This window comes from Mustela nigripes, chromosome 1, assembly GCF_022355385.1.
Source record: "Mustela nigripes isolate SB6536 chromosome 1, MUSNIG.SB6536, whole genome shotgun sequence".
Lineage (NCBI taxonomy): Eukaryota > Metazoa > Chordata > Mammalia > Carnivora > Mustelidae > Mustela > Mustela nigripes.
This window is the reverse complement of record NC_081557.1, coordinates 92000311-92025781: the sequence shown is the minus strand read 5'-3', so window position 1 is coordinate 92025781 and position 25471 is coordinate 92000311. Positions and strand designations below refer to the sequence as shown.

Here is a 25471-nt window from a genome sequence, read left to right as displayed (position 1 = left end):
CCCCGAATTCAGGGATCCCAGGGGGGGTCAGCTTCCTTCAGAGGCCCAGGCAGAGGAGGAGTGAATCTCAGGGACGGGGACCGAAGGCCAAGAGGAGTGACATACATGAGCTCTGGGAGGCAGATGAAAGGGGATGCGGAGCGGCAGAGTTGCGTGGAAGGTTTTTATTTTGGAAAAGCTGTGCAGAAAAACATTCAACCAAATGTTGCTGCGAAAAGAGAAACCCAAATCTTAAGCGTTAAAAAAAAAAAAATTTAGATCAACCAACTAGCTCAGAAGAGGGGAGGAGGCCAAGGCCGGGAGGAGTCCTAGCTGGTCAGGCAGATAGCTGGCCTCCAGCGGGTAAGGCCATTTCCCTGAGCGCTTTGCAGAGGAAGACAGGGCATTCGCAGGGCTGGAGTGGCAGTGGCGGACCCCTGTCGTACTGCTGCAGACCTGCCCCGCAGGCCCTGGGGAGCCGTGCCCAACCTCCTGGCCTTGCCAGGAGTGTCGTACCGATCCCTCAGGGTGGAGGGTGGGGGGCGATGGTGGAGGAGTCAGGGCTGTGTTCAAGGTTGGCTTCTGACCAGGGCTTAAGGAGGCAGCGGCTTTCAGGGTGAGTGTGCTGGGCCAAGGGCTAACTATCATACCAGTAGGTCCTAGGCTCCAGGTAGAGGCAGGAAGGGGAGGGATGCACAGGAAAAGATTGCTCTTTCTAGGTCCTGGGTCATTAAAAGGACAGGCATATACCCACGGGCCCTTCCCAGCCTTCACCCTGAGCCCTGTTCCCCTGTGACCCCGTGGACGTTTCTGCGGAGAGACTCCTCTGGCCATAGCAGCCGCCGCCCCACCCATGCATGGATGAGGGTCCCTCTGACCCACATCACCGGCTTGCCCAGGAGAAATGAGGAGACAGGCCTGCCCCATTGTGGGGGGGGGGGCGCTGAGCCCTTGGTCAAGACCTTCTAACCGGAAGCTCCTGTCCAGTCGGAGGAAGATCCAGTGGCCATGGCCACACTGTTCACACGGCACGATTCCTCAGAAGGCCCTCGGCCTCCCTGAAGACAGTCAGAGGGTGCTCTCCAGCCTGTGGATTCCCGATGGGAGCATCAGGCCGCCTTCTCTCCGGGGCTCCCGGGACTTCAGAGCAGGCTTCCAAGATTCCCCAGCTTTGGGAAGGAAGAGTCTGTCCCATATTGAGCCTGTTGGGCCTTGGGTCAGCAAATCTGCTCCTCCTTCCCCTGCAGCAGGTCTGGGGCTAGGTGATGATGAGGGCAGTTCAGGGTACTCCTGTCCTGGGATAGGCCCCAGGCCCCTGGATCCAGCAGGTCTGGGGCAAGGAGCTCAGAGGTGGTGGGAGGGCCCTCACTTTCTGTCTCCACTCTGTCTGGATCCTTGCTGTTGCAAAGTGGCACTGATTCTAGCTCTGTCCCCTCTTCCCTGGCTTTTTGGCTTCGTTGGGGCCAGTGGCAGGGTCCACTCCTGCAAACTCGGTGAGAGGCCACATTCCTCTGGCTCAGATAGATTTCCAGCATGTAGTACACGGTCCAGAAGATGGTAAAACTGCCTACCAGCACCAGAGTCTGGGGAAAAGTCAAGCACCCAAGTTAGGGATGGTTTCCCAAAGCCTGTGGCTTTTCTCAACCCAGAACAATGAGCTCAGAAAATCTCACCTTCGGGACTGCCTCTCCCACCCCAAAGCCCTTGCCCCCACCCAAGAAGCTCCCTCTTAGATCTAGTAGTCGAGTGGGGGCCCAGCCAGCTCCTTGCAACCCGTCACTTCTCAAGTCACCTGGAGTACCCCAGCAAGGTCCAGACCCCCCAGGACACTCCTGCCCTCCCGCCTGCCTGGAGCTGGAGGCTGGGCCCCCGTACCTTGAGGGTGTTAGGGGTGATGGTGTAACCGTTTTCCTCGGGGATTTTCAGCCCAGGAGGGCAGGGCAGAGTGAAGCCGTCATGCAGGTATTTTCCACTCATGGCACTTTCTAATAGTCTGTGCAGAAGAAAAGAGAGGAGGACGCCCTCCTGAACTTGGTTCCCTGACCCCTGGCGTCATTGATTCTCCCACTGCACAGCTGGGGAGGGAGGAAGGCCCACAGCAAGAAGGGGTCCCAGGGCGGTGGAGCTCCCTGCATGGCTTCTCCTGGCCCCAGGAGCTGCCTCCCCCCGGCACGTGTGCCCGGAACCCACCTTTGCCTGTCCCTGATGTCCACTGGACTCCACACAGAGCCGTAGAGGGTCAGCTGCCACTGCCGAAGGACGCCAGCCTGGAGCGTCTCGTCTCCTAGAGCCGCAAGCGGGGCAGTCCGTGAGCTCGGCCCCCACACTGGCTGTGCAAACAGCAGAGGCCCGCCCCCACCCCAGCCCCTGGGGGGACTTGGCCACACGGTCCACTGCCCAGGGGTTCTATTGAGGTGCTTCTCGGGGGCCCTCAGGGATGGAGACAGCGAGGCTGAAAGGTGTGGTTCTGAAGCAAAGATGTTCTGCCTTTCTTTCCTTCACATTTTAGGGTTTCAGCTGGGATTTTGCTTGGGGGGAAAAAAATGTCCTTCTACTAAATTAAAGCAAGATTTGAAAACCAGCAGTCTAGTGACTACCTAACTTGGCAGGAAGCCAGGAGAGTTGGGTTCCGTTGCCACTCTCCTCACTGGAATAGTGTGTGACCTTGTGCCAGTCACTTCAGACCTTGGGTGGGCCTCAGTTAAAAAACAAAGGGAAAAAAAAAAAACCAAAAACAAAAACAACCAAAAAATGGTGAAAATTAGTCCTGCCCTTACCTGCCTACCAGGGCTGGTCGAAGGATGGTTATATGTGAAAGGACTTGAAATGTGGTTTCAACAAGGAATTTTTGTTGCTATCCTGAGGAAAAATGGATCAGTCACTTCTCCAAGGAACATGAGAGGTAGGATCAATGAACAGTCTCAGATCTCAGGGCCCATGTTCTAGATGGGGTGTATTTCTCGGCAGCTACCCTGTCGGTCCGATGGCAGTATTCTCCATGGGGCGGTTTCTGCAGGGACTCTGAGCTCCAGAGGGGCCAGATGGTGGGGGATACGAGGCGGGGGGCGGGCTTACCTACATCCCTGATCACAAGTCTGTAAATCCCCTTCGCTCTTTCCCCCCAGCACCGCACAGTGGAGAAGGTCCAATCATTGAAGCCATTTGGGTCTCTGGGGGGGGAAGAAAAGAGTAGAAAATGCAGAAGACGTGGGGCAGGGGACCGACCCTCTGCCACAAACATGATTTCTAACTGTAGGAGCCATCAGAACATAGCTGTTGTGGCCAGAGCTCCAGCTACTGGGGAGCGCGCCATGAGGGGTCCCCAAGTGCTGTCCCTTCCCCAGGGATCCCATGAGCTGAGGGACTTGTCAGCATGTGCTAGTGGGAAAAGCAGATGTGGAGAGACCACAGGCCGGGGAGCTCGACAGATTTAGGCTTACTGTTACTTCCTGAGGCACTTACTAGCTCTGTGACTTGTTTCCTCATCTGTAAAAAGAGGGTAAAGTCTCCTCTGCATCGTTCATGTAAGCATTAGAGGAAGTATTTCTCAAGTGCGGTGCTTAGCATGTTTTAAGTGACCTCTACGAAGCAGGTAGGAAATGGCATCCCGCCACCACAGTCAGCCAGTGCCATGACAGCAGAGGACAGTGTCCGTGTCCGCCTTTTTTCTATCTTTTCCTCATTGCCAAAAAAAGCCCAGAAGGTGCGGGTAGGCATACGTACGAGTCCATGCTGCGAGGCGTGCCGATAAGGGACATCATGCCGCTGGGGCAAAACAGTTTCAGTTCCAAGCTGCCACGGCGTGGGTGAGTGATGGAGACTGTCACTGCCACGTGCTCTAGAGTCTTCAGCCCCGACATCTCCAGGTCCGTCCTGCTGACTGTGGGAAGTCAGGCTGGGCAGCTGGGAAACCGGCCCCATCAACACTTACGCCCTCACTTCCTCCCAACACACATAAAGGTACATACTCACTGAACCCACATACAGATACCCAACGCAGCCCTAACGGAGACCCAGCACAGGCGAGTGAATGGGATGTTGTGGCTGATTTCAAGGGGCTGAAAATCTCGTTTAGTGTCTCATTGGGAAGATCACATATTCAAGACACAACGTAAGAACCAAACAGGGCAGCTTCAACCATTCATTCATCCAAAGAAGAATTTACCGAGTACCTCCTACATTTCAGGCACTGTACTAGATGCTGGGGATAGAAAGGTAAGTTGGACATGATCTCTGCCTTCTACCTGCTAGCGGAGAGCGAGACGGTGTGAGGAGTACATAACTGATGCTAAAAACAGAGAGGCTCTAGGCACGGGGCAGGGAGAGCCTCCGGAGAAGGGGATGAACACAGCCCAGTCGAGAGGGCTATGGGCAGTGGTATGTTCCAGGAGGGGAGATGGCCCAAAGGCAGGGGAGAAATGAATGTGTTTCATAAAGAAGGCAGTACAAATTTCTAAAAAACTAGTCAATGGAATACACTTGGAGGAAATGGTGCTGAATGAAAAATAAGCCTGTCTCACAAGGATATGCAGCACGTGACTTCTGCTGCGTGATCCTCATGAATGACAGCAGCGTGGAGCAGGCTGCCAGGTGAGTGGCTGCCAGGCATGAGGGATGGGGCTGAGGGCATGGGCACGGCCACCGAGTGACACGACGGAGTCTAGTGAGGCTGGGGTGGCCTGGGTCTTGGTGGTAGTGGTGGGTACCCAAGGCTCCAGGTGTGGCAAACCTGTGAGGGAGCCCTGCCCCCACCCCGACACACACACACTCGTACAAACAGGAGTGTGTGTCTGAGTATCCTTCATGGACCATAGCCATGTCCTTTTACTGGCTTTGCTACTGGGCTGGAATTTTTTCAGACCTTCATGCGGGGAGAAGAGTGCATGAGACTCCCCTAAGCACGGCTTTGCAGCTCCCTGGGAATCCACAGTTATCTCAAAACAAAGTTTAAGAAAAATGTGAATGACTGCCATGGAAGAACTCCTCAGGGGATGGATGGAAAGGAAGAATTCCTTGGGGGATGGTGGAAAATTAGGGGGCAAGGAGACGCCGTCCTTTCTAAAGTACTTCTTCCCACCGATCCGTTCCAACAGGTGAGGTGGAGACCAGCACCTCCACCTTCCAGGGTGGTGGACAGCTACACGGAAGGAAGACGGGAGGCAAGGCTCAACCCATGACACCACCTTCTGTCCTTCCAGGACATGTGTCCGCCGGCCTCCCGCTCAGCCCCACTCTAGTTCGCTCACAGAAATGCACCAACTGCCGTCATCCACTATCACACGGCACCCAGAGGACTGCTGTCCCATGTCATCGTGACCTCATACTGTTTACCTCCCGACCTCAGCACCCACTTCCATGACGACACCCCAGGCCACATCATTATCCAGCACTGCCTCACTTCCAAACAGCTTAGAAACTCTCTTTGTGGGTTTCATCAGATAAGCAATGCAACAATCAGAGGAGCCGCTGAGCAAAACGACAACAAAGTTCCTACACTTCTTGATAACGTGTTGGGAAATACTGATCTGGACCTCTCCCTGGGCATAGATGTGTGCACGTGTGAATGGTCTTTCATTCCACGCGGCAAGTCTTCCAAGCCAATGTCCCACCCACCTTCTCTGAGCACAAGGACATCTCATCTCTCCGCTTCCCTCACTCCCTTCTTGAGCTCTTCCTTCATCTCCTTGGGTGCTACCCGGCTCCTCTCTCTCTCTTTTTTTTAAGATTTTATTTATTTGACATACAAAGATCACAAGTAGGCAGAGAGGCAGGCAGAGAGAGAGAGGGAAGCAGGCTCCCCGCTGAGCAGAAAGCCCGATGCGGGGCTTGACCCCAGAACCCTGAGACCATGACCTGAGCCGAAGGCTGAGGCTTAACCCACTGAGCCACCCAGGCGCCCCCCCAGCTCCTCTCTAACAGCTCAGATCCTGCAGCTCAGCTCTCCATCGCCCTCTTGTTTACTCTCTCAAGCTTCATGGGTTTTCTTTTCCTTCCACAGCAACTGTCTGGCCAGAGTCCAACATTGGACCGGCCCCATTCGCCATCTTCTTGGCCTGATCTTCTTATGTCTTTGCTGCTACAGATGAAAGCCAAAAACAAATAAACCCTTTCTCAACCCTTCCCTCTCTTCTGCCCACCGCGTGAAGAATGTGGGCTCTGGTGCCATCCAGCCTGGGTTCAAATCCCACCTTGTCCTAGCTCTGAGGATAGGATTCATTTCCTTATCTGGAAAACTTGGAGAGTAACAGTACCTACTTCCTAGGGTTGACAGGAGGATTATATTAGTTCATACACATGAAGTACTTAGACGTATACCAAGTATTAAGACTATGTAAGTATCAGATATTACATCTTTTCCTTTACTGGTAAACTTCTTGGAAAAGATGTCTACATTCTCTATCTCTACTTCTTACCCTCCCGTTCATTCTTAACATTTTTTCCTGTCAAGATAGTATACATGGTTTTAAAAGTGAAAGAGCAACTTCCTACCCCCTTCCTCACCATCCTCCTGAGCCACTCTCCAGAAGCAAACACTTCTTACTGCTCTCGGTTGTTTTCTTCTGGGATCTACCTTCATGTTCCCAAATAATAGGCATGTGTGACTATTTCATGGTTAATCAGTTTTAGACATTATATATCGACTTTTAATTACAGCCCGTGAGGATTTGATACCACACTGACCTTCTTCCTACCCTGCCGTCCCCTCTGTCCTCTCAAAATAATTATAGCACCATTTTTAGATAGATTAATATTTTGTTTCCTTACTATAGCCTTATAAATCTTATGTGGGATTTAGCCAAGTAGTATAGAACGATTGTATTTCATTTTCTGAACAATCTGCTGATGTCCCCTCTGCAGTTAGTAACTGTCCTGTGTTTACTCCATATCCCCCATCACTCATGCTCCTACTGCACAAAAGAACCACATGGCCTCTCTGGATACTATTTCTTCAAATGAACAAACAGATTGGAAGCTCCACCAGTGCCTCCATCTCGGGCTCCCTGGTTCCCGTTCCTATCCACTGCCGTGCCGCTGGGCTGGGACCCTCCTCTCCTGCCTTGGGCTTCTGTCTCCTCTCTGCCTACACCCCCCCACCCCCATCCTCTCCTTCCCTTGGTTTATTCTTCCTTGTGGAATCACTGCCTCTCCACCAGTTTCAGGCAGTATGTGAAAGCATCTTTACTCGACCTTCTCATGTATCCCCATACCTATCCCGTACCCCAGGATAAGCAGTTTGGCTGAGTTTTAGCGATTAAAAACAACATCCTTAGGATTTGGAGGTTTTTTGTTTTTGCTTATCTTCTCCCCAAATAGCCAGTGATCCATATTGGCTTAGAGCCAGTCGGAAGCTCTAAGGATGGTGGAGTTTTGTACTGGTAGGCTTCCCTAACTAAAGTCAGCCGGCCTGGCCCCAGACTGGTTCATGGAGGAGCCCTTTGTGTCCGTATCTCCAAGTCTTTCTGTGAGGGGTCCTTCCATTGCCCCAGAGAGGAACCACCAAGCTCCTGGCTGCCAGGGCCCTGGGATCTGGGCAGCTGGCTTGGAGGGGAGGCGCCCCGGCTCCCAGGACATTCCCTGTCTCTGGAACAAGAAACCTCCCAACTCCTGGCGGAGTAAGGAAGGGACATCATCTGGCTGCCAAGGATGGGAGAAGGTGCTCCAGCATCTACCTTTTTACGGATCCCTATTCTCCGCCTCATACCCGCCACTGTCTCCTGGAGCACATGGGATTTCTGAGTCCCCAACCCGCTGGGACTCTGGGCCACGAAGGGGCTCACTTCTTAGTATCACCCTTGCAGACACTTGGTATGCAATTTTCTCAGCCCTGCTCACTACTCCATTCGTTTTTCATCTTCTAAAAATGTGAAGAAATCTCTCATTTGCTAAGGCCTCTCTCCCATTCTCTTTGTCCTTGTGCTTATACCATTAGTATTCCTTTGTTCTTTTTTTGGTGAGGTTTTGGGAGAAAGTAGAAATAAAAGGACGTGACAATTTGCCATCTTTAACCAGAAATCTCCTGCCTCTACGAATTACTCAACCAGCTGAGATGGAGCGTTTGCCCCTGTGAGTACCTGGCAACGGTTCTCGAAGGCACCGGGGGCCTGTGCAGCAAACCCAGGGCCGCCCCTTCCGTCCTTGTCTCCGTGCCCTCTCTCACTGAGACAGCCCTGAGTTCCCACAATATCATCCTCCTGACTTCCTCCTCCCCCTCCCCCCACCAGCCCATCTCATCCCTCCTGTTCTCCTCCGGAAGGGTCTTTCCACGGACCACCACACTTTAACACAGTCCCAGGCCGTTTGCCGGGTCTTCTTTTATCCTGTTATCCTCTGTCTGCCCACCTACCCTGGGGACCTCCTCCTCCAGATCTTTTCTTCCCTTTTGAACTTACTTCCTCACTGCATTCTGCATATAACCTTTAGGTGTTGCCCGAAACCTCAAACACAGCAGAGCCAAATTCCAGGCCTTGGTCCTTCATACTGCCCAACCCTTGCCCAGATCTGTTCTTGGGCCTGGGTTCTTCATCTCATTTGATGTCACTACTAATTAGACAGTTGCTCAAGCTCAAAAACTTGGAAATCTTTTTATATGTTAAAAAACATAAATGCACGTATATATTTATATATACATTCATACATATACATTCTGACTACAGAAAATCCCAGATATATATAAAAAATAGAACAGGTGTTCTCAACATCTAACTCCAGTATTTATCAATTTATAGCCAATCTTGTTCCATCAATAGTCCTCACTTCTCAGGGCGCCTGGGTGGCTCAGTGGGTTAAAGCCTCTGCCTTCGGCTCCTGTCATTATCTCAGGGTCCTGGGATCGAGCCCCACATCGGGCTCTCAGCTCAGCGGGGAGCCTGCTTTCTCCTCTCTCTCTCTCTCTGCCTACTTGTGATCTCTATCTGTTAAATAAATAAATAAAATCTTAAAAAAAAAAAAAAAAAAGTAGTCCTCACTTCTCCTTCCCAGAGTCATGTGAAGGCAGAGACCGAGTATATAGTTTTGAAAGACAAGGGACTGGTCTCCTTCACCCTCCCCTACCAGCAACTCGTGAAAACTTGTCTCAGATGCTCCCCACATACAGACCTCCAGGTCACATTCAACTTCCTTACTGAGGCACAAGCAGTTCTGTCTGGCCCTGCCCCAGCCATGCCACACAACTCGAGGCTCCCTGAAGTTCTGTGGACTCTACACATGTGGCCCCTGCTTCTAGATGGCCCTCTCCTCACCTCCTCCCGCAGCTTAGGTCGGTCTCTAGCTTCTCTAAGAGCCCTCCTGTTTTGCCTGGGTGGGGGTCATCTCTTGGACACTGTGTCATCTCTACAGCAGACAGGCTGCCTTCCCCCTCCCAGACGGTGAGGTCCTAAGGGCAGGAATCCTGTCCTATCTCTGAATCCCCAGAACTTAACGCAGTGCCTGGAACGAGGTGGGTCTCGCGTTAGCAGAATGAATGAGTGAATCGATCGAGAGACATTGCAGAGAAGTACGGAAAGACGGCCTTGCACGGGAACGGACAGGGCAAGACCTGGGGAGAAGCAAGGGGTCCAGAGTGGCTGACCACGCCAGGGCTTCAAGCGTGCGACTCTACAGCGAGGCAAGGGCTCTAACGGAGAATGGGAGAAGCCTAGAAAGTAAGCTGGCTTTTGGAGGGTGACAATGAAATCTGAAATGTCGTATTTGTGATGTGCCGTGATGGTGGGACACCCAACACTGCACGGTGACGCAGGCAGAGGAAGCTGCAGGGGGAAACCGGTGGCATGGCCGGAGGAGAGCGTTAACATGGCAGACAAGGGGCTCACAAGGCATCAATGCCATGTTCCAGAATGTCACAGAGCAGAATGGAATCCAAAAAGAGTCCCACAAGAGCCCGTCTGTGTTAGGATATGTGTGGGGCCATGCCACATGCCCTTTCTACTGGTGCAGACAGACTCCGGTGGCTGCGCACGTGGGGACGCCGGAACCAAGTGAGTTACGGAGTTAAATGAAGGAACACTCAGAAGGGTGCTTGGCTCCCAAGAAGGATTCAAGTCCCAGCTGATGAGGACTGTCTGATTATTCTCATTTGGGAATAAGTCAGGGTCTTTCTCAACTCCCCCCCGCCCCCTTGGCCAGAAGGTCCCAGGGCTTCCTGCGCTCGTGATCTTGGGGGAGCTCTGACAATCTCTATCCTTCCCACAGGTAAGGGATCAGAGGATGAGATTTCGAGCTAAGAATCCTTCGTGGAAGTCACAAGACCTGCTGCACGGCAGAGGGAGAGACCCGAGGGAGGAGACAGAGCCACAGAGGAGTATGAGGAGGCACTCACGGGCTGGGAGCGGTGACCAGGCCCACAAAGGACATGAGCACCTCGGCAGCAGAGCTAAGAGAGGGCTCTGGAGAGAGGAGGTCATGGAGGCTGCACAGGAGGGAGGCTGCTGCCAGGGTCCCGTGAATAAGGTCACAGCGGCAGAAAGGTCAAGAAGGATGAACTCTGAACTAACCCCCGTGCCTGACCGGGAAAGGGGGCACTGTGAGCCATGGAACCGAGTCTTCAGTGATAGAGACGGGGTGCTAAAAGTGACCAGTGGCTGGGGTGCCTGGGTGGCTCAGTGGTTTAAAGCCTCTGCCTTCGGCTAGGTCATGATCCCAGGGTTCTAGGATGGAGCCTCACATCGGGCTTTCTGCTTGGCAGGGAGCCTGCTTCCCTCCCTCTCTCTCTGCCTCTCTGCCTACTTGTGATCTCTGTCTGACAAATAAATAAATAAAATTTGGGGGGAAAAAAAAAGTGACTGGTGGCTTTAGTTCATTCACTTTTAAGGGTTCCAGGTTAAAGGCCGACAGGGACTTCCATTTGTTTCCCCATAGGTGACCCAAGGTCGTGTGAAGGCAGGAGAAGAGTCAGTGCAGAGGGAGAGGGTGGGCGGGACAGGGGAGGCACAGAGAGGCAGCAGGACTCCTGCCTCCACGGAGGCCTCGCCTGTTACACTCAGGCTTCAAGTAGGGTAACAGGGTAACCACAAGGGGCTTCAGGATATTCCCTGAAGACATGCAGATGCTCTCGTGTGTTAGATACTCCTCCCCAACCCCGCTGCCCCTCCTGCCCTCTGGTAGTGATTTCAGACCCCGAGGCAGCTCTACGGGAACCAAGGGGCCCCGGTCCCGCTTCCCCCACATCCTCCGTCTGGCTCCATCACTGCACTGCCCAGCATGGCGGCACACACGGTTATTTATGTGAAGTTAAATATAATACAATTAAAACTTAGCTCCTCACTCACACTAGCCACATCTTAAGTGTTGAATAGCCCTCGCATAGCCAGTGGGTAGAGAGCACTTCCATCACTGTGGAAAGTTCTGTGGGACACCACCGTTCTATAGTGTTAGCAGTACCGTACCTCCTCTCCTCTCTCGGCGACCTTCAGCTCCGTCCCTCTTAGAAACAGCTGACTTTGAACCCTCAGACACCGATTCCCCCCGGTCTGGGGGAAAAGACCAAGCTTGGTCACAGGGGCATATCTGTGGACTGTCTAGTTGCTCTAAACCATATTAACTACAGTCCCTTCAACCTCCAAGTGCGCCCACAGGCTTGTACTTTCTGTCCTGTCTGCTGGAGGGTAAACGGAGCCACAAGAGAGAAGACACCTTCGCTGAACTCAGAAATTCGCAGCTGTCCTGCCTGCTGCCCCCCACGCTAGCAGAACTCTGGGTCTACACCTCCCTTTGCTTCATCCTCTCTGCCCACTAGCCCATTCCACTCTTCTCCGTCCAGGACAATGTCCAGGTCAGCGGGCACCCTGCCCCAAACCTCAACGTTTGCTTTTATGCTTCCTAGTGACAAAGAAGCGGTTGCCGGGGAGGTTTGTCACCCGTGCTGGGGCAAGGTCCCCTGGTCAGCGGGAAGCAGAGGATGATGAGGCTCGAAAGGCCCCCAACCCTCTTCTAAGTTAACTCCCATTTGGCAAGTGCGACTCTGCATTACTTTGTTAGTTAAAGGACAGTGGGGGAATGCTGGGTGAGAGGTGCCGGTTAAAAGGTTCACTATCTCCAAGACTCATCAGTGCAAAGCCTAGAGGTTCCTACTGAACTGCATTCCCAGGAATGTTCCTGGACTTCTCTGCCTTGGTGGATGCCCTTTCCAAGACAGCATTCCTTTTACGGAAAACGCAATGAACCAGGCCCGTGGATTTCCTTCCACGTAGAGGGAATGGGCAAGTGACAGACACCGTTAGGGAGAGAGACAACGGAACACTTCTTGGGGAAACCTCTACTGGAGGGAAGCTGCCTTGCCCCTCCCTTCTGGGCTCCCTTCTTTGGCCATTCCTCCTCTTATTCTTGCTCTGGTTTGATCACTCTCTAGGATCAAACTGGGGTAAGTGAGGACGGAGTTCTAATTTGGGCCCAAAACATGGCATGATTCAGTCTTCACAAAAAATAGCAAATAACTCTGACTGGCAAAATTCTTTAAGGGGGGAAAAAAAAAATCCCCCTCGGAGCTGGGAGTACGGAAACTCTCACTCGGGATCTCGGGGGAATCTGCTGCCGGGCACAAGCATCCCCATCCTGCTGCCCTCTTGTCCGGGAAGGGGTTCAACCGCAGCACTTCACACAACCCCAGGGAGCCTGGGTGTGACGGAGGCGGGCACATAGGACAGATAACGGCTCCTGGGGAAGACTTCGGCATCCTCCAGTCCCGCCCCAAACACCCCACCAGGCTTCTGTATCACAGAAGCCGGAGAGTCAAAGGAAGAGATTCATTTTCTTCATCCAAAGGCCACTGGGCTGAAGGGGTCTGCCTGGCCAGTCCCCAGCCTGGAAGTCGGAGCAGCATCTTTCAAGTCCTGCCTCTGTGGCTCAAGTCCCAGGGCCACTCCTCCCCCTCCGTCCCGCCCTTCTAACGGGTTGCTCAGCAGCTCCTTCCACTACTAGTAACTCAGGAGAAAGGTCTTATTTAAGCAGCCAGGGGGCCAGCCAAGTCAGAAGCAGCAACATGTCCTAAAATGGTCAAAGAAAACTCCACAGGTCTGCCTGGAGCTCAGCTCCTAAAGGAAGGGGGCAGAGTCGGGCAGGGCCGATGAGCTGGACTTCCCCGGCACCCCGCCCCAAACCTCAGGCCCGAGATTAACCCCCTTTCTGCTGACTACTTACCATTCCACAGGACCTCCAGTGAGTGGGGGGACAGCGGGATAGCCTTGTTCTCTTTTAACACAGGGCTGACATAGGAAGCTAAGTAAGGGACAGAGGTCCAGATCTAGTAAAGGAAAGGGGTGGTGGTGAATGAGCGAGACGGGCCGCGCACACTCATCCACTCGATTCTCGGGGCCCAGCTCTTCTCTCTCCTGTCCTCATCACCTCCTTTCACTCCCGAGGCTCCTGCCGACACCTGGGAGCGCACCCTACGGCACCGAAACACGGAACCAGAGCGAGTGGCTGCGTCCAGGGTGTGAGAGGAGGCCCAGCGCACCCTGGGAGCCCCAAGCTACACTCGCTAACAGTTCGGGAACTTCTGTGAGCGTGTTGAGCCTGCTTCTCCGTTTGAAAAATGGGTGTCAGATGGCAAGAGGGTAAACGAAACGAAGAACATTTATTAAGTGCCTACGACGTGCCAGGCAAGGTTTTAGGCACTTGCCCCCCCGCCCCCCCACCCTGCCAGGCAGGGGTCCCCGCGCTGCCAACACCCATTCACCTTGGCTGCATTGACGAGTCTCCAGGCGTTGAGCAGGCCGAATCCGTGCTGGTGGCTGTGGCTGAAGCCGGCCTCGTTGGTGATCCAGTCGGCACGGCGATCCTCGTACTGCAAGAACAGAGGTGCCGCTTGGTCTCTCGGGTTTCCCAGGTACGCCCGACTCTTGAACAAGTCAGTTCAACACAGCTGAAACTCCATGTTTAACTTCTAACTGCCCAAACCTTAACTACGAATAGCCTCCTGCAGACCAGGAGCTTTACGGAGAACAGAAGCAGTTGGTACACACAAATTTTGTACATCACATCGATAATGTATTGTATTCCTACAGTAAAGTCAGCCAGAGAAAAGGGAGTGTTATCAAGAAAATCTTGAGGAAAAGAAAATACATTGACAGCAGATCCATGCATCCAGACCCATGTTGTTTAAGGGGCAACTACAAGGTCAACAACGTAACTCGGGTTTCCTTGCTGCCCCTGTTGGCTGACCTGGACCAGACTCCCACTTGGGGCCAAGGGGACAGGGTTCCCCAAGGAGAGCTGGAACAAAAGGTCCAAGCCTCATGATGTCACCACCCTCCCGGCTTGTTCCTGGAGAGGGAACCAGGAGTCACAGGCCCTGGAGGAAGGGAGCCCAGAGAGCTGCTCAGCAGGTGAAATGGCTCAGGCAGAGCAGGTATGAACGAGTTCAGGCCTGAGATCTTGACGGGCCACTCGCGCCTGTTCTACACACCGGCAACTCTGGAAAGCATCTGGCCCCTCGCGTTTGGGAGAGTCTGAAGCTGCCTTCTCCCTGCATGTGCACGGAAGCAGAAGCGTGGGGAAGGCGGCTGGGTCTCACCTGCGTGGCTGTGAAGACAATGATGTGTTGGACATCCCGCCACGTGAGGCACGGCCGCACCTGCAGCATCAGCGCTATCATGCCCGCTGCGAGAGGGGCCGCGGCCGAGGTCCCCGTGTGGCCTTCAGTGCAGCCTGTGCCCTTCTGAAGGTCCCAGTCAGTGGTCACCTGGGGAGTGGATGGGAGGAGGGCGGGGTTAGACACAGAGTGCACAGGTGCTATGCGGGGGAGTGGGGGGTGGCAGTGGGGGGGTTGGGGTGGGGGGGTGGGCGCTCAGAGTAAGCCCCTCAGGTGGGCCCTTCCCTTGTGAGAACCGAACCTCTGACCAGAGGGAGGCCCACTAGTGGGTCAGCACAAAGGAGATCCTTAACCCTTCAAGGCCCTGTAGGACAAGCTCTGGAGAACTGAGAAAAGATGAGTAAAGACTAAAAAGCTACTTTGGAGGGTCTGGCTGCAGGCAGAAAGGAGAGAGCGCTGTGGGAGACGCCTTATGTGCAGAGGACAGCCTTCCTGACTCCTGCTCCTCTAATAACAGCTTCCCAAATTCCCACCCCGACCTTCCGGGCCCTGCGACCATGCTAGACGGAGGAAGTGGTTGGGGGAGCTCCCGGGCCCCAGCTGGAGCTGTGACAACAGTGACAGCACCATTCAAGGAAATCCAACTTGGCAGCTCGGTGACAAGGGCTGGACTGACATCAGTGGGAACAAAGGGAGTGTGTTCCCAGGGAGAGGGAGCTGAGTCCTTGCCCACCCTGTGAGCTCAGGGTGGGCTTCGTGTCTACACGGCCTGCCGGCCCTGGCCCAAACTGCCTCACCGCTCTGGGCCTGGGGCCTCAGTGTGGTTCCCGTGAGCCCCCCTCTCTACCTGTGGTTCTGAGGTGGGGGTGGGGAAGGGGAGTTACCTCACGGGGACAGATGGCATCAAGCTCTTCTTTTCATGCTCTAATCAACCCTGGAGCCATAAAGGGTTTGCCTAAATCTGCCCCACGCTGTGGCTCTTTGGATCTAGGCCATGGTGCCAATGTTAAGACTAGAGAATTTTTTCCTTCCAGGCTTCTCTCTGGGTCAGATACCAGGGTGCTAACTTCTGCCAAGAACTGCCCTTTCTCCATTGTACTCACTGCTTCCCTCCCAGCTGTTACAGCAGCTGCCAAGAGATGTAATTTTCACTCAGACACCGTGTGCTCCCCGAAGAAAAAGGAAAAAGCCCTCCAAGTTGGAGCCTCAACGAGACTGGGAAGGCTGGTCTGTGCCAGGGAGCAGACTGGGTTTTTTCCTGTTAAGGAAACAGCGTCACGGGATAGTCTCAGGGGTAGCTGTGAGGGCCGTGAACATGCCTAGGGCGGCAGGAGCCCCAGGCAGCCCTGGGAAAGTCCAGGGGAGCACCCCAGGCGCCCAGCGGGGGAATAGCACAGGCTGCTCACCCTGCCTCCAAGGAGACTGCTGGTCACTGAGCAAGAACTTGCAGCGGGTTTCCAAGGCAAGGACATCCCAAAGCTGGGACCTTGGCTACATAAACTCCTCTCACTTCTGGGCCAGGGACAGTTCAGGTGGAGGCGGGGGTGGGAGTAGGAAGGGGAGGGGAGTTAGAACAGCTAGGCACTGCAGAGCAAGTCTCAACCATGCTAGGGAGGCCTCGGCGAGTGGGCTCCCCAGTTTCTGCCAGGGCACCAAGAGCACAGTTTGCTCCTGCCATTTCTTCTCATCCAGCCTGGCCTTTGGGGAGCAGGGAGCCCTCTGAATCCGACGCCTGCCTGCTGGGCAAAGCCTCTCTGATGTGTTTCCTTTAGCCCACTCCCTTTTTCCTTCTCCCTGGGCGGGGGCGGGAGGCAGAGGGCCACGGGCACAGGGCCTTGGAACTGTGCGTTGGCCAGAAGTCACTTACTGGCAAAACAGAATTTCAGTTTTGGAGAAGGAATGTGACCCAGCAGGAAGACAAAGCAGCTCCAGAGAGACGTCTGTCCCCAGGCCTCTGGAGAAGGAGGACACCCCCAGGCTCTAGCCCAGCTCTTCCCTGGAGCTCTGGGGTCCCAGTCCAGAGACCTGGCCTGAACACGCCGGGATGGAGCTAAGCCAGCGGGTGTGGGCAGCAGAGCCTGAATTCTTTAAAAGGTTCCCCAGCGTGACAAGCTCCACTCCCCTGCTCTGATCCCTTGTTGGACGTGGTTCCAATTCTAGCTCCAAGGAAAGAAGTGTTTCTTGGGTTGACAGACATTTCCCAGACTCCTCTTCCCGCCCATCCCGTGAAAACAACCACTAGCTTTACTCCCGATGAGGAACATGACCAGAACTCATAGTATTTACGTAAGGGCTAAAGAGTAATGGAATGAAGGTTCTTTCCTAACCCCACAGGAATTAGCCAAAGCCCAAATTCCACCAAAAGAAGACATTTCAAAAGAGTTTTTTAATCAGGGTGATACGTACTAGTCTCTATAAAAATACATATATTCGTAAGTTAAAATGCTGCAGGTAAAAACCACGTACAGGTTTGTTCAGGGCCCTAGTTCTGATTTCCCAACAGCAGCATGCCCCGATGAGACTCTGATCTGCTGGAGAAGAGGAACTGGAGGGGCGGGGCGGGGCGGGGCGGGGGAGCAGCGACCCTGAGAAATACAGCCGTGCTGCCTGAGGGGTGTCCTGTGGGACAGTGACGGGGAGCACAGGGCACAGGAGGCACTCACAATGCTTCGGAGCATCTTGTCCCCACCACTGAAGGTGACCGCCAGCATGGAGGCACACTCCTCGGCATAGAAAGGCATCCGTCCCTCCTCGTCCACAGCACCTGGGGGCAGAGCAGGGGAGACGTGCGCCAGGGGCCTGATGGTATCAATTATCGTCTGGGAGGCTGTCCTTTGTTTAAAAAATGATCTCTGCCCCCCAAGTGCCTCAGAGGGCACATACGCCTCACCCGAACAGGTAACCTCAAACGGCAGAGGGGATTCTGGGCCCTAGTACCATTCTTTCAGTAGGCCGCACGGTAGAACTGAGGGTGTTCCCCTTGATTACTACTCATCTGTTCACACATTGTCCACGTTTATTCACTCATTAATGATCTACTGCGGATCCCGCAGTGGGAGAGGCATCGGGGCCACATGGAAAAGGCCACGGTCTCGAGCTCAGGGAGCCAAAAGTCAGAGAGGAAGTAAGGTAAGTAAATGCAACCGGGGCAGCAGATGCTGTGGTGGGAGGGCACAGGGACGGGCATTTCATTCAGGCTCGTAGGGGTCAGGGAAGGCTTCAAGCAGGAGCCAAGTGGCCCATGGGAAGGGAGGCTGGAGCAGAGGCCTAACCAGATGACGGGCTGAAAGTGTTCCTGGGGTATGGTGACATCTAAGGAAGTCCTGAGATCCCCAGAAGCAGGGCTAGTCCCCCCTAACTATATGGCTCTGAAGACAAGATCATGCTCACACAGACAGACACCACGGAAGCCAGGGCACCCCCCAAATCCACAGCCCCTCCCCCCTCCCCACTGAGGGACACCCTCCCCAAAATATGGAAGCCCTCTACCGCCGAGGGATACACATCCCAAAACACCCCCCCCCCCACTGAGTCCCCCACACACCAAAATAGAGTCCCCTCCCCGTGGAGCGACACACCAAGCACTCATGCACACACAACCGCCAGGCCACTACCTATGGTGACAGTGTAGATGGAGTTGGCGTAGCCGTCGTAGTTGCAGTTGTCGTTGTGCTGACCGCCATTGCCGCTGGCCACCACAAAGATGCTCCCGAAGCCCCTGCGGCCAGCAATCACCCCGTGTTGCAAGGCAGCCTGAGGAGGACAACGGTCATGGGTCAGCTGAGGAGCTCAGAGAAAGACCTCTACCTTCCATACCAGTCCTCTCCCCCCCTTCCAGAAAGAAAAGGGGAAAAAGCCCAAAGGCATTGGGCCAACGTAGAGAGAGATTTAAAGATGGAAAACAAGAAAGGGAGGGACCTGGGAGTTGAGCAAGTGTCTGATGAAAGTCTGCTGCTTATCAGATCCGTGGGGCCACAGTTAACTGGTGTTAACTGTGCTGCCCCACCTCCAGGTTAGAAGGAGTCACCCCAAAGGGGGTGGTGGGTCTGGATGCTGTGAGTCTGGCCCCATGGATGGGGTAGGCTGGGAAAGCGAGCGACTTGATCTGAACGAAGAGGGTGTCCTGGGTCTCGCAATCTTCACACAGTTCAGTTACCTTTCCAAGCTGGTGGGGACCATCCACTGTCTTCCCATCATCATCTGGTCCCCAGCTGTTGAGAAATACCCAGAGGGAAGAGCCAGAGCCCCACAGTGGTGGCCCACCCAGGCTTCCCAGTCCCAAGTGGCCACGCCCTGCCTGGGCTCTTCCTATCCTCCCAAGGGTTCCAGTCCAAGCCCCCCATGATTAAAGGACACAGGGTTCAAAGATCCAGCCTTCACTCCAAAGTGGAAAATGGAAGTACGTGACAAGGCTCTTTTTTTCCCCTTAGAAACTTTCCCCTCTAGGACCACTTCACCTGCCCCTGAAAATCCTTTCTTGGGTCCCAGGGAGCAGGAGACGACACATATTGGTAGAGAGGGACTGGAGGACACCCCATCTTCTGATCTAGGGATCTCAGACAAGGCTCGATGGCAGAGTACCCACAAAGGACCTACATTGTCTGTGTGAGTTCCTGGGTCTGAGGAGCTCTCTCTTCCTTCTCTAAGGGAAATGTCCTCTATGGATGACCTCATGCATTTAAGGGGGTGACGGCTGGGGGAAGAGCCGGTGCCATCGGTGCTGTGAGGGCAGCACAAATTCGGTTTCCCCTTTCTCAGGAGCCCAGGCCCCACCCGCTCCCCACCTATCGCCAAAACCCAAAGCTGTAGGTGCACTGACGCCTGCAGGGTGGCGGGAACTGGCACTGCATGTTCTGCCCGGCTGTAGTGGGAAAGGAGCCCTTCGGAGGTCACGAAACAGGTAAACACGGGGCAGACACTCCTCGTGTGGGCCCCTGATGATGGGGTGGCGTAGGGCTTGCGACCGAGAACCCAGGGCCAGGGGTTTGGAGAAGCAGGTGGCGGACTTCCGGCCTGAAGGCAGCAAGAGGACTCCAGCAGGCACCTGCTGCTCCGCTGTGGGGGCTGCACGTTCCCGCCCAGCCGTACCTGCAGCTGTAGATGTCGTTGATCTGGTAGTGTGTGTTGAACGCCACGGCCTCCATGCTGTCCGTGAGGGGCCCGTCCAGGACCCGGATACCTGGGCGGTGAAGGCCACATCAGCTCCCCGACCACGTGGGTCCCCGATGGGGAGCTGGTGGTGGAGAGCCACATGGGGAGGCTTCCTTTCCCTGCTGAGCTCTCTTTTTTAAACCATGTGTATGTAACAAAATGGGCTTTTTTGTTTGTTTGTTTAACTAATGCTGAATCTTGGATTCTAAGGATCATCGGGGCTGGTAGGACGAGGTCTGGGCTAGAATGTAGGCAGTCAAGGTTCCCTTATTTGCATCCTTAATCCTGTAGAGCCTGGGTGCAGTGCTTGACACATACAGTGTGCCTAATAAATGGTACTTATGACCATTACTGCTCCACGGATGCCTACTTTTACCCTCTAAAATGGGGTGGGTCACATCCTGGTGGTCAGGTAGCCATGGAGCTTTGGGAGGGGACTGGGGTCAGGAAGTTTCTGGCTCACTCAGTAGTTCCTTTATGGAGAGGGCTGCTGCCCTCTGCTGGAGAATAAGGGGAATGCAGCCAATCCGTTCTGTCTGCAGGTTCCAAGCATTTAGGAGCAGTAGGGGAGGGTTTTCCTATTCAGGCTCTTCCCGTTCCCCCTTGACGTACATTCCCTCTTGATGTAGGAAGACTAAGAGAAAGAGCCTTAGAACAAGCTCCAGTAGGGGCCAGGGCTGCTCAGCTCTCCTGAGAGGAGGGCGCGCAGACAGCAACTTTCAGAAGGACTGGGGGATGGGAGGGGCGTCTCCACAGACAGGATGAAGGAAGAGGGGCAACTAAGAGGGTCCTTGGGAAGTTAGGGAAATACAAGTATAATCTAGATAAGGAAAAGGAGTTATTGTTACAGTGAGCTGGTCATTTGACGGGACATAACCACGATCAGAGAAAGGGGGCAAGTGAGTGAGTGGTTGGGGCTCGAGGCCTCCATCCCACTTCAAGACCATTCCCTCTTTGATATGTTTTATATGATAGGGTTTGCGGCTAACAGCATGTTTGAAACACCACTGCACTCACAAACATCAATGACCTGGTACATCCTACAGCTCTATCTGTCATAAACTTATCCTTTGCTTGATTCCATGTGCATTGATCAACATGGTCAGCCCTTGGGAGAGGAGCAGGCGGGGAGTGAAGCCCACTGAGGCTAGAGCGGAAGGTACCTGCTATGCGGCTCCCGTAGGCCACTCCGACGGCACAGAAGCTGTTGTTGGGCACGGCGGCAATCTCTCCCGCACACCTCGTGCCGTGGTGGTTGCCGTTCTCAGCGTCCGGGTGTGGCATTGGGTCAGGGTCGTTGGAGTTGAGGTCATAGCTGCCCTCAGGGCTCTGAAACATTGGAGGGGACATGTGGTCATTCAAAAGTTTTAATGGGTTGGGTCCTGGCACTCAGGGGGAGAGGAGACCTGGGGGAACCGGGGACTTTGGGGCTCCCAGCCAGCGCAAGAGGCCCATCCCTCTCTGTCAGGCTGCAGAGGTGAGAACAGGACACATGGGGCAAAACTGAGAAGTGCCCCAGGTCTCAGCAAACCTCTCTCTTGTCCGTTACAGAAACGGGCCCAGGAGACAGCCCTGCAGCTTGGGAAGCCCAGGATAAGAGATTTAGAGCTACCTAAAGAGCAGGCTTTGGAGGAGGAAGGTGCTCAGAACTCTGGGGAGAGGCAAGTTGCCTCCAGAGGCCACTCCTTACTCCCCAGGGCAGGGAGCAGCAGCCAGAACCAGGAAGTGCCACGCCAAGTTCTCTCCCTGGGTCTTAACTGCCAAACTGGAACGCTGGCTGTGGGAGTGGGGAGGATGAAGAACACCATCCCACCTCCCAGGCCCTTCTGTGTGGCCCGGGGACCCCTAAGAAAGGGGGCCAGGCTGAGGCAGTAACAAGAAGGAGATAAGATGTGGGCGTCGGAGGGGGCGCGCCAGGGCCACTCACGTAGTTGGGTGCGATGTCCTGGATGGTATGTTCTACTCCATCATCCACCACCACCACAGTCACCCCTCGCCCCGTGACATTGCGTTCCCATACACCTGTCACGTTGATGTCCCTGCCAGGGCTCCGCCTGTTATTCTGTGGGAAACATAGGCTCAGGAACTATTCCAGAGCCTTGGGAGCCTAGTGACACACGACATAGCTCACAGACAGATGAGTCAGAGTCCGCAGTCCCTTTTTCCTTCCCTCCCGGCCACCACCAAAGAGCCGCACAGCGGTTGTGGACAGAGAGGTCTGGGTGGGGACAGGGGGACAAGGGAGGGCTTTCCCACGGGCTCACTCTCCAGGAAGGCCTGGCATCCTTCACTGGTGCTAAAAGTGAAATGGTGGCAAGGACAAGCGTTGGAGGATACTATTCAGCCATATAAAGTATATCCTATGAACACTACAAAACATAACGTGGTACCAAGTGTTTACAAGGCATCAGGCACACACATATTAATTCACTTCTCCTAATCAGAACTCCACCAGGTACACACTGTTACAATCTCCACGTAAGTGGAGGAGCTGGATCTGAGCCCGGGCAGCCTCGCCCCAGCACCCACACCCCAACTTCTGGCTCTCCAGAAGCCAGCACAGGGAAGGAGGAGCCCGAGGGCAAAACCCGCCACCAAAGCCAACAGAAATGAAACATGTTCTCAGGCAAAGGACAGGGGCAACGGGAGAGTAATAGGGTCAAAGGCCCTTTAGAGAACAGAGCACCCCAACTTCTCTGCCTGAGGGCTGCAGGCGGCAGGGCCGGGCTCACCAGGTGCCACTGCTGCGGGTACTTGGGGTCGTTGAAGTGGACGCTGCGCTTGGCCCGCTTGAGCAGCCTCTGCTCCGAGTGCCAGCGCACAGCCTCGTGCCCGGCTAACACGGCCTCTGCCTGCCGCCGCACAGCCTCCGCCGGCTGCCCCTGCTGCTGCCCCACCGGCTGGACGAGGAGGTAGTACCCCCGCAGCTCCCCGATGCGCCCAGCATTCAGCAGCCCCGCTGCCCGGGCCAAGGCATCTGCCTGCTGCTCCAGAGTCTCTTCCGGACCGCCGTCTTCCAGGCTGTCCAGGTGCACGGCCCAGCTTAGCCCCCCTGGACCCTGGGCTCCGGGCCTATCGGTCCCTGCCAGGCCCATGACCCAGGGAACCAGCAAGAAGAGCCCGGCCAACTCCAGCCAGAGGCAGATGGGTAGGCCCAGGGGGGCATCCAAGTGTGGCACTTTCCGCCTCCCCTTCGGCATCAGAGCAGCAGGCTGCAGACAAACAGAAAGGACATCAGAGACCCCTGCGGGGAATCTGTAAGGAGACCAAGCCATCCCTGTAGGTTGCCTACAACCAGCCTACAATCCCCCAATCCACTCCGTTTACATTTGTAAACACTGGATCCTCTCTTTTCATAAACATTTATTCCAGAGCAATGGGCGGGGTGTGGGGTATGGGCAGGTACAACCCCAGCAGATACCCGCAAGGTGGCAGGATGGCAGTGCCATCTCTCCAGATAATCAGGGAGGACGTCCCACTGCTAAGAGGCACCACAGTGCTCTTTGCCACTGCGACTCTGAAAAGGGCTCAAAAGTCGTATCGCTCCCGTAGGTGACTGGCAAAATCATGACTGTTCTTCCTCCCTTATTTCGAGGGGACATAAATCTTCCCCCCAGCTGACATCTCAGTCCAGTTGTCCTCAGGGCTGACTCCCCACACGGGTGCCCCAGTCCTACCTGGGCTCTGTGTGAGGTTGAGCTCCTGGTCTGGCTAACCACCTCACACTCATTTTGTGCAAATGGAAACCAGGCATCACTTTCACTGTGGAGTGGCGGTTCTCAGCACAGACTGCAGACCTGTGGGCCCCAAGCAAAGAAGAAATGGTGTCATTCCAAATTCAGTGGAGCCAGCAGAGGCTAGCCATGACCTGTGACCAAGGGAAGTGGCCAGTGATCAAATGTCATTTCCAGGGATCTCAAGTGGGTTGCAGATTAGCACAGAAACCGTACTTCTTATCCTAACCATCATGCCACCCTCTTTTCTTTGTTCCCCAGAGGTCCAGAAGAGGGCTTGAACTGTTGCCAAGACACCCTCCTAGAGAAGCAGATAGTACTATTTCCTAGAAGATGAGGTGGTAGCTAACGTCCTGATTTCTGTATCTCTGATGGATGCCAGGGGCAGCAAGGAAATGGTGAAAACCCGAGGATGCAAACAAAACTGAACAGGCCTAAAAAGCATGTGGGCAAGCAGGAAAGGAAAAATGATTGGACAATTGGAAAGTAGCACTAAACATGGCCATCCTTCAGCACAAGCTCAGCCGGTGGCCTGTAAGTGAGGGCTTACGCTCCAAACTTGGGATTGCCACCCATGGTTTGATTTCAGAAAGGCTACATTTAGAACCAGGGGGCAATGGTGGGGCCAGGGACAGGTGAGGAGGGCAGCAGAACCTGTGTGTACCTATTGGCGACTAGGTTCCTTTGGAGTCATCTGCTCTGTGCTGGTGGCACCCTGAGGCAGGGCTTCCTATCCCCACGCCCCCAAAGGGATCCAACCCAAAACGTGACAGAAAAATAGGTATTTTATTGAAATCTCTTTGGAAAGGGAGAAGAGAACTTAGGCCCCCTGACTTTTCCCTCCAAAAAGCTGCATTCCGTGTCTCCTTCGCATTCCCAGGCACATTCCCTCTCACATTCCTCCGGGCCCTCCAGCAGCCTCCACTGTCCCAACACACTCAGATGCCTTCCCCAGACCTTACTAAGTAAAACAACATCTCGCCAAGCAGCCAGATAGTGCCCCCACCGAGGCAGGCCCCTCCAAGTCCCCTAGATCCCATACATTTCCGGAAGAGAAGAGAACCCCGACCCCCACTTCCTCCTCTCTCTTGGCAGAGCAGGACCGTCTCCCACTCCCACCCCAGGTTTCTGGGAAAGGAACCTTAAATAGTCCCTGAAAGCAGATCACAACCTCACCCAACTTCTTTTGCGTCTCTTCATAGGTCTCAGGTGCCAAGGGAAAAAAAGAAAGAATATGGGCAGCCCTGAGTCCTGGAACGAGACTGTCCCAAGAGACTGACCTCCTCGCAGCCTCTCCACCCGGTTCCTAGAAACCAGGTGGAGTCCCGGGTCAGTTTCATTGATTTCCTTCTCTCCGGCCCCGACTGGCCTGTGCACTGTGACCCTCCCCTCAGAGGGACCCCTACTACCCTGGGATCCGCGACCCCGGTGTCCCGTCTCCCGGGGCTCCCCCACGCCGGGGCTGAGGGCGCCCTCGATGCGGCCCCCTGGTCCTCAGGGGCCAGTGCCCCCCCGGCTCTGGGCCACTCCGACTTCTCCTGCCCCGCCCCCACGGAGTTCCCAACTCACCGGCCCAGCCGCAGCTGCCGCCGCCGCCTCCCTGCGGAAACTCGCGGCTTCCCGGGAGCCCGGGGAGCCAGTGACAGTAGCATCACTTCCGCCCGGCGGCGCAGCCAATCAGCGGCGGGACCCGGCCCGGCCCAGCGGCCCGGAGCAACCGGCGCTAGGGGGCCTCCCGCTCCGGGCATCCTCCGCCGGGAGAGGAGCGTGCGGGCGTGCTGGGCTCCGCTCGCCTGGCCCCACCGCCCCGAGTTGTCGGGGTGTCTTCAGCGGGGGCCCTGTCCGGAGGGACCGTCTTGCCCTTCATGGCGTCCTCTGGAAAGGGCGTCTCGGTTGCGACCTTTTAAAAACACCTCGTTCCTCTTTTCTCTCTGATCGCCATGGCCCCGACTCTCCCTGGGACCTTCCCAGAGGAGCTCCTCCCTCCGCCGGGTCTCCTTCCTTCTCGCCGTCGCCTCTCTCTCCCTCCCCGCGTCCCCGGGAAGGTCCACTTGTACGTTAGGGGGCTACCAGGGAGTCCGCG

At 54.9% G+C, this 25471-nt stretch overlaps 1 protein-coding gene across 2 annotated transcripts; it reads right to left on the bottom strand.

Moving 5' to 3' along the window:
* Nucleotides 1-149: 149 nt before the first annotated feature.
* On the bottom strand, nt 150-25047 carry PCSK7 (proprotein convertase subtilisin/kexin type 7). Of its 2 annotated transcripts, XM_059416506.1 has the most exons (17): nt 24958-25047; nt 23332-23451; nt 22387-22866; nt 21582-21716; nt 20818-20983; nt 19592-19682; nt 18660-18714; nt 18118-18256; nt 17167-17267; nt 14486-14653; nt 13649-13756; nt 13111-13213; nt 3703-3859; nt 3055-3149; nt 2170-2263; nt 1855-1972; nt 150-1562 (listed from the first exon to the last, which is right to left on the bottom strand). In XM_059416506.1, exons 3-17 carry the CDS (start codon nt 22852-22854, stop codon nt 1197-1199), a joined length of 2364 nt encoding a protein of 787 aa, XP_059272489.1. In that variant the 5' UTR covers nt 22855-22866; nt 23332-23451; nt 24958-25047; the 3' UTR covers nt 150-1196. The 2 variants fall into 2 exon arrangements, with proteins under 2 accessions (XP_059272489.1, XP_059272493.1); XM_059416510.1 differs by lacking the exons at nt 150-1562; nt 1855-1972; nt 2170-2263 and adding an exon at nt 2744-2838 and having other exon boundaries at nt 24958-25046.
* Nucleotides 25048-25471: the final 424 nt, after the last annotated feature.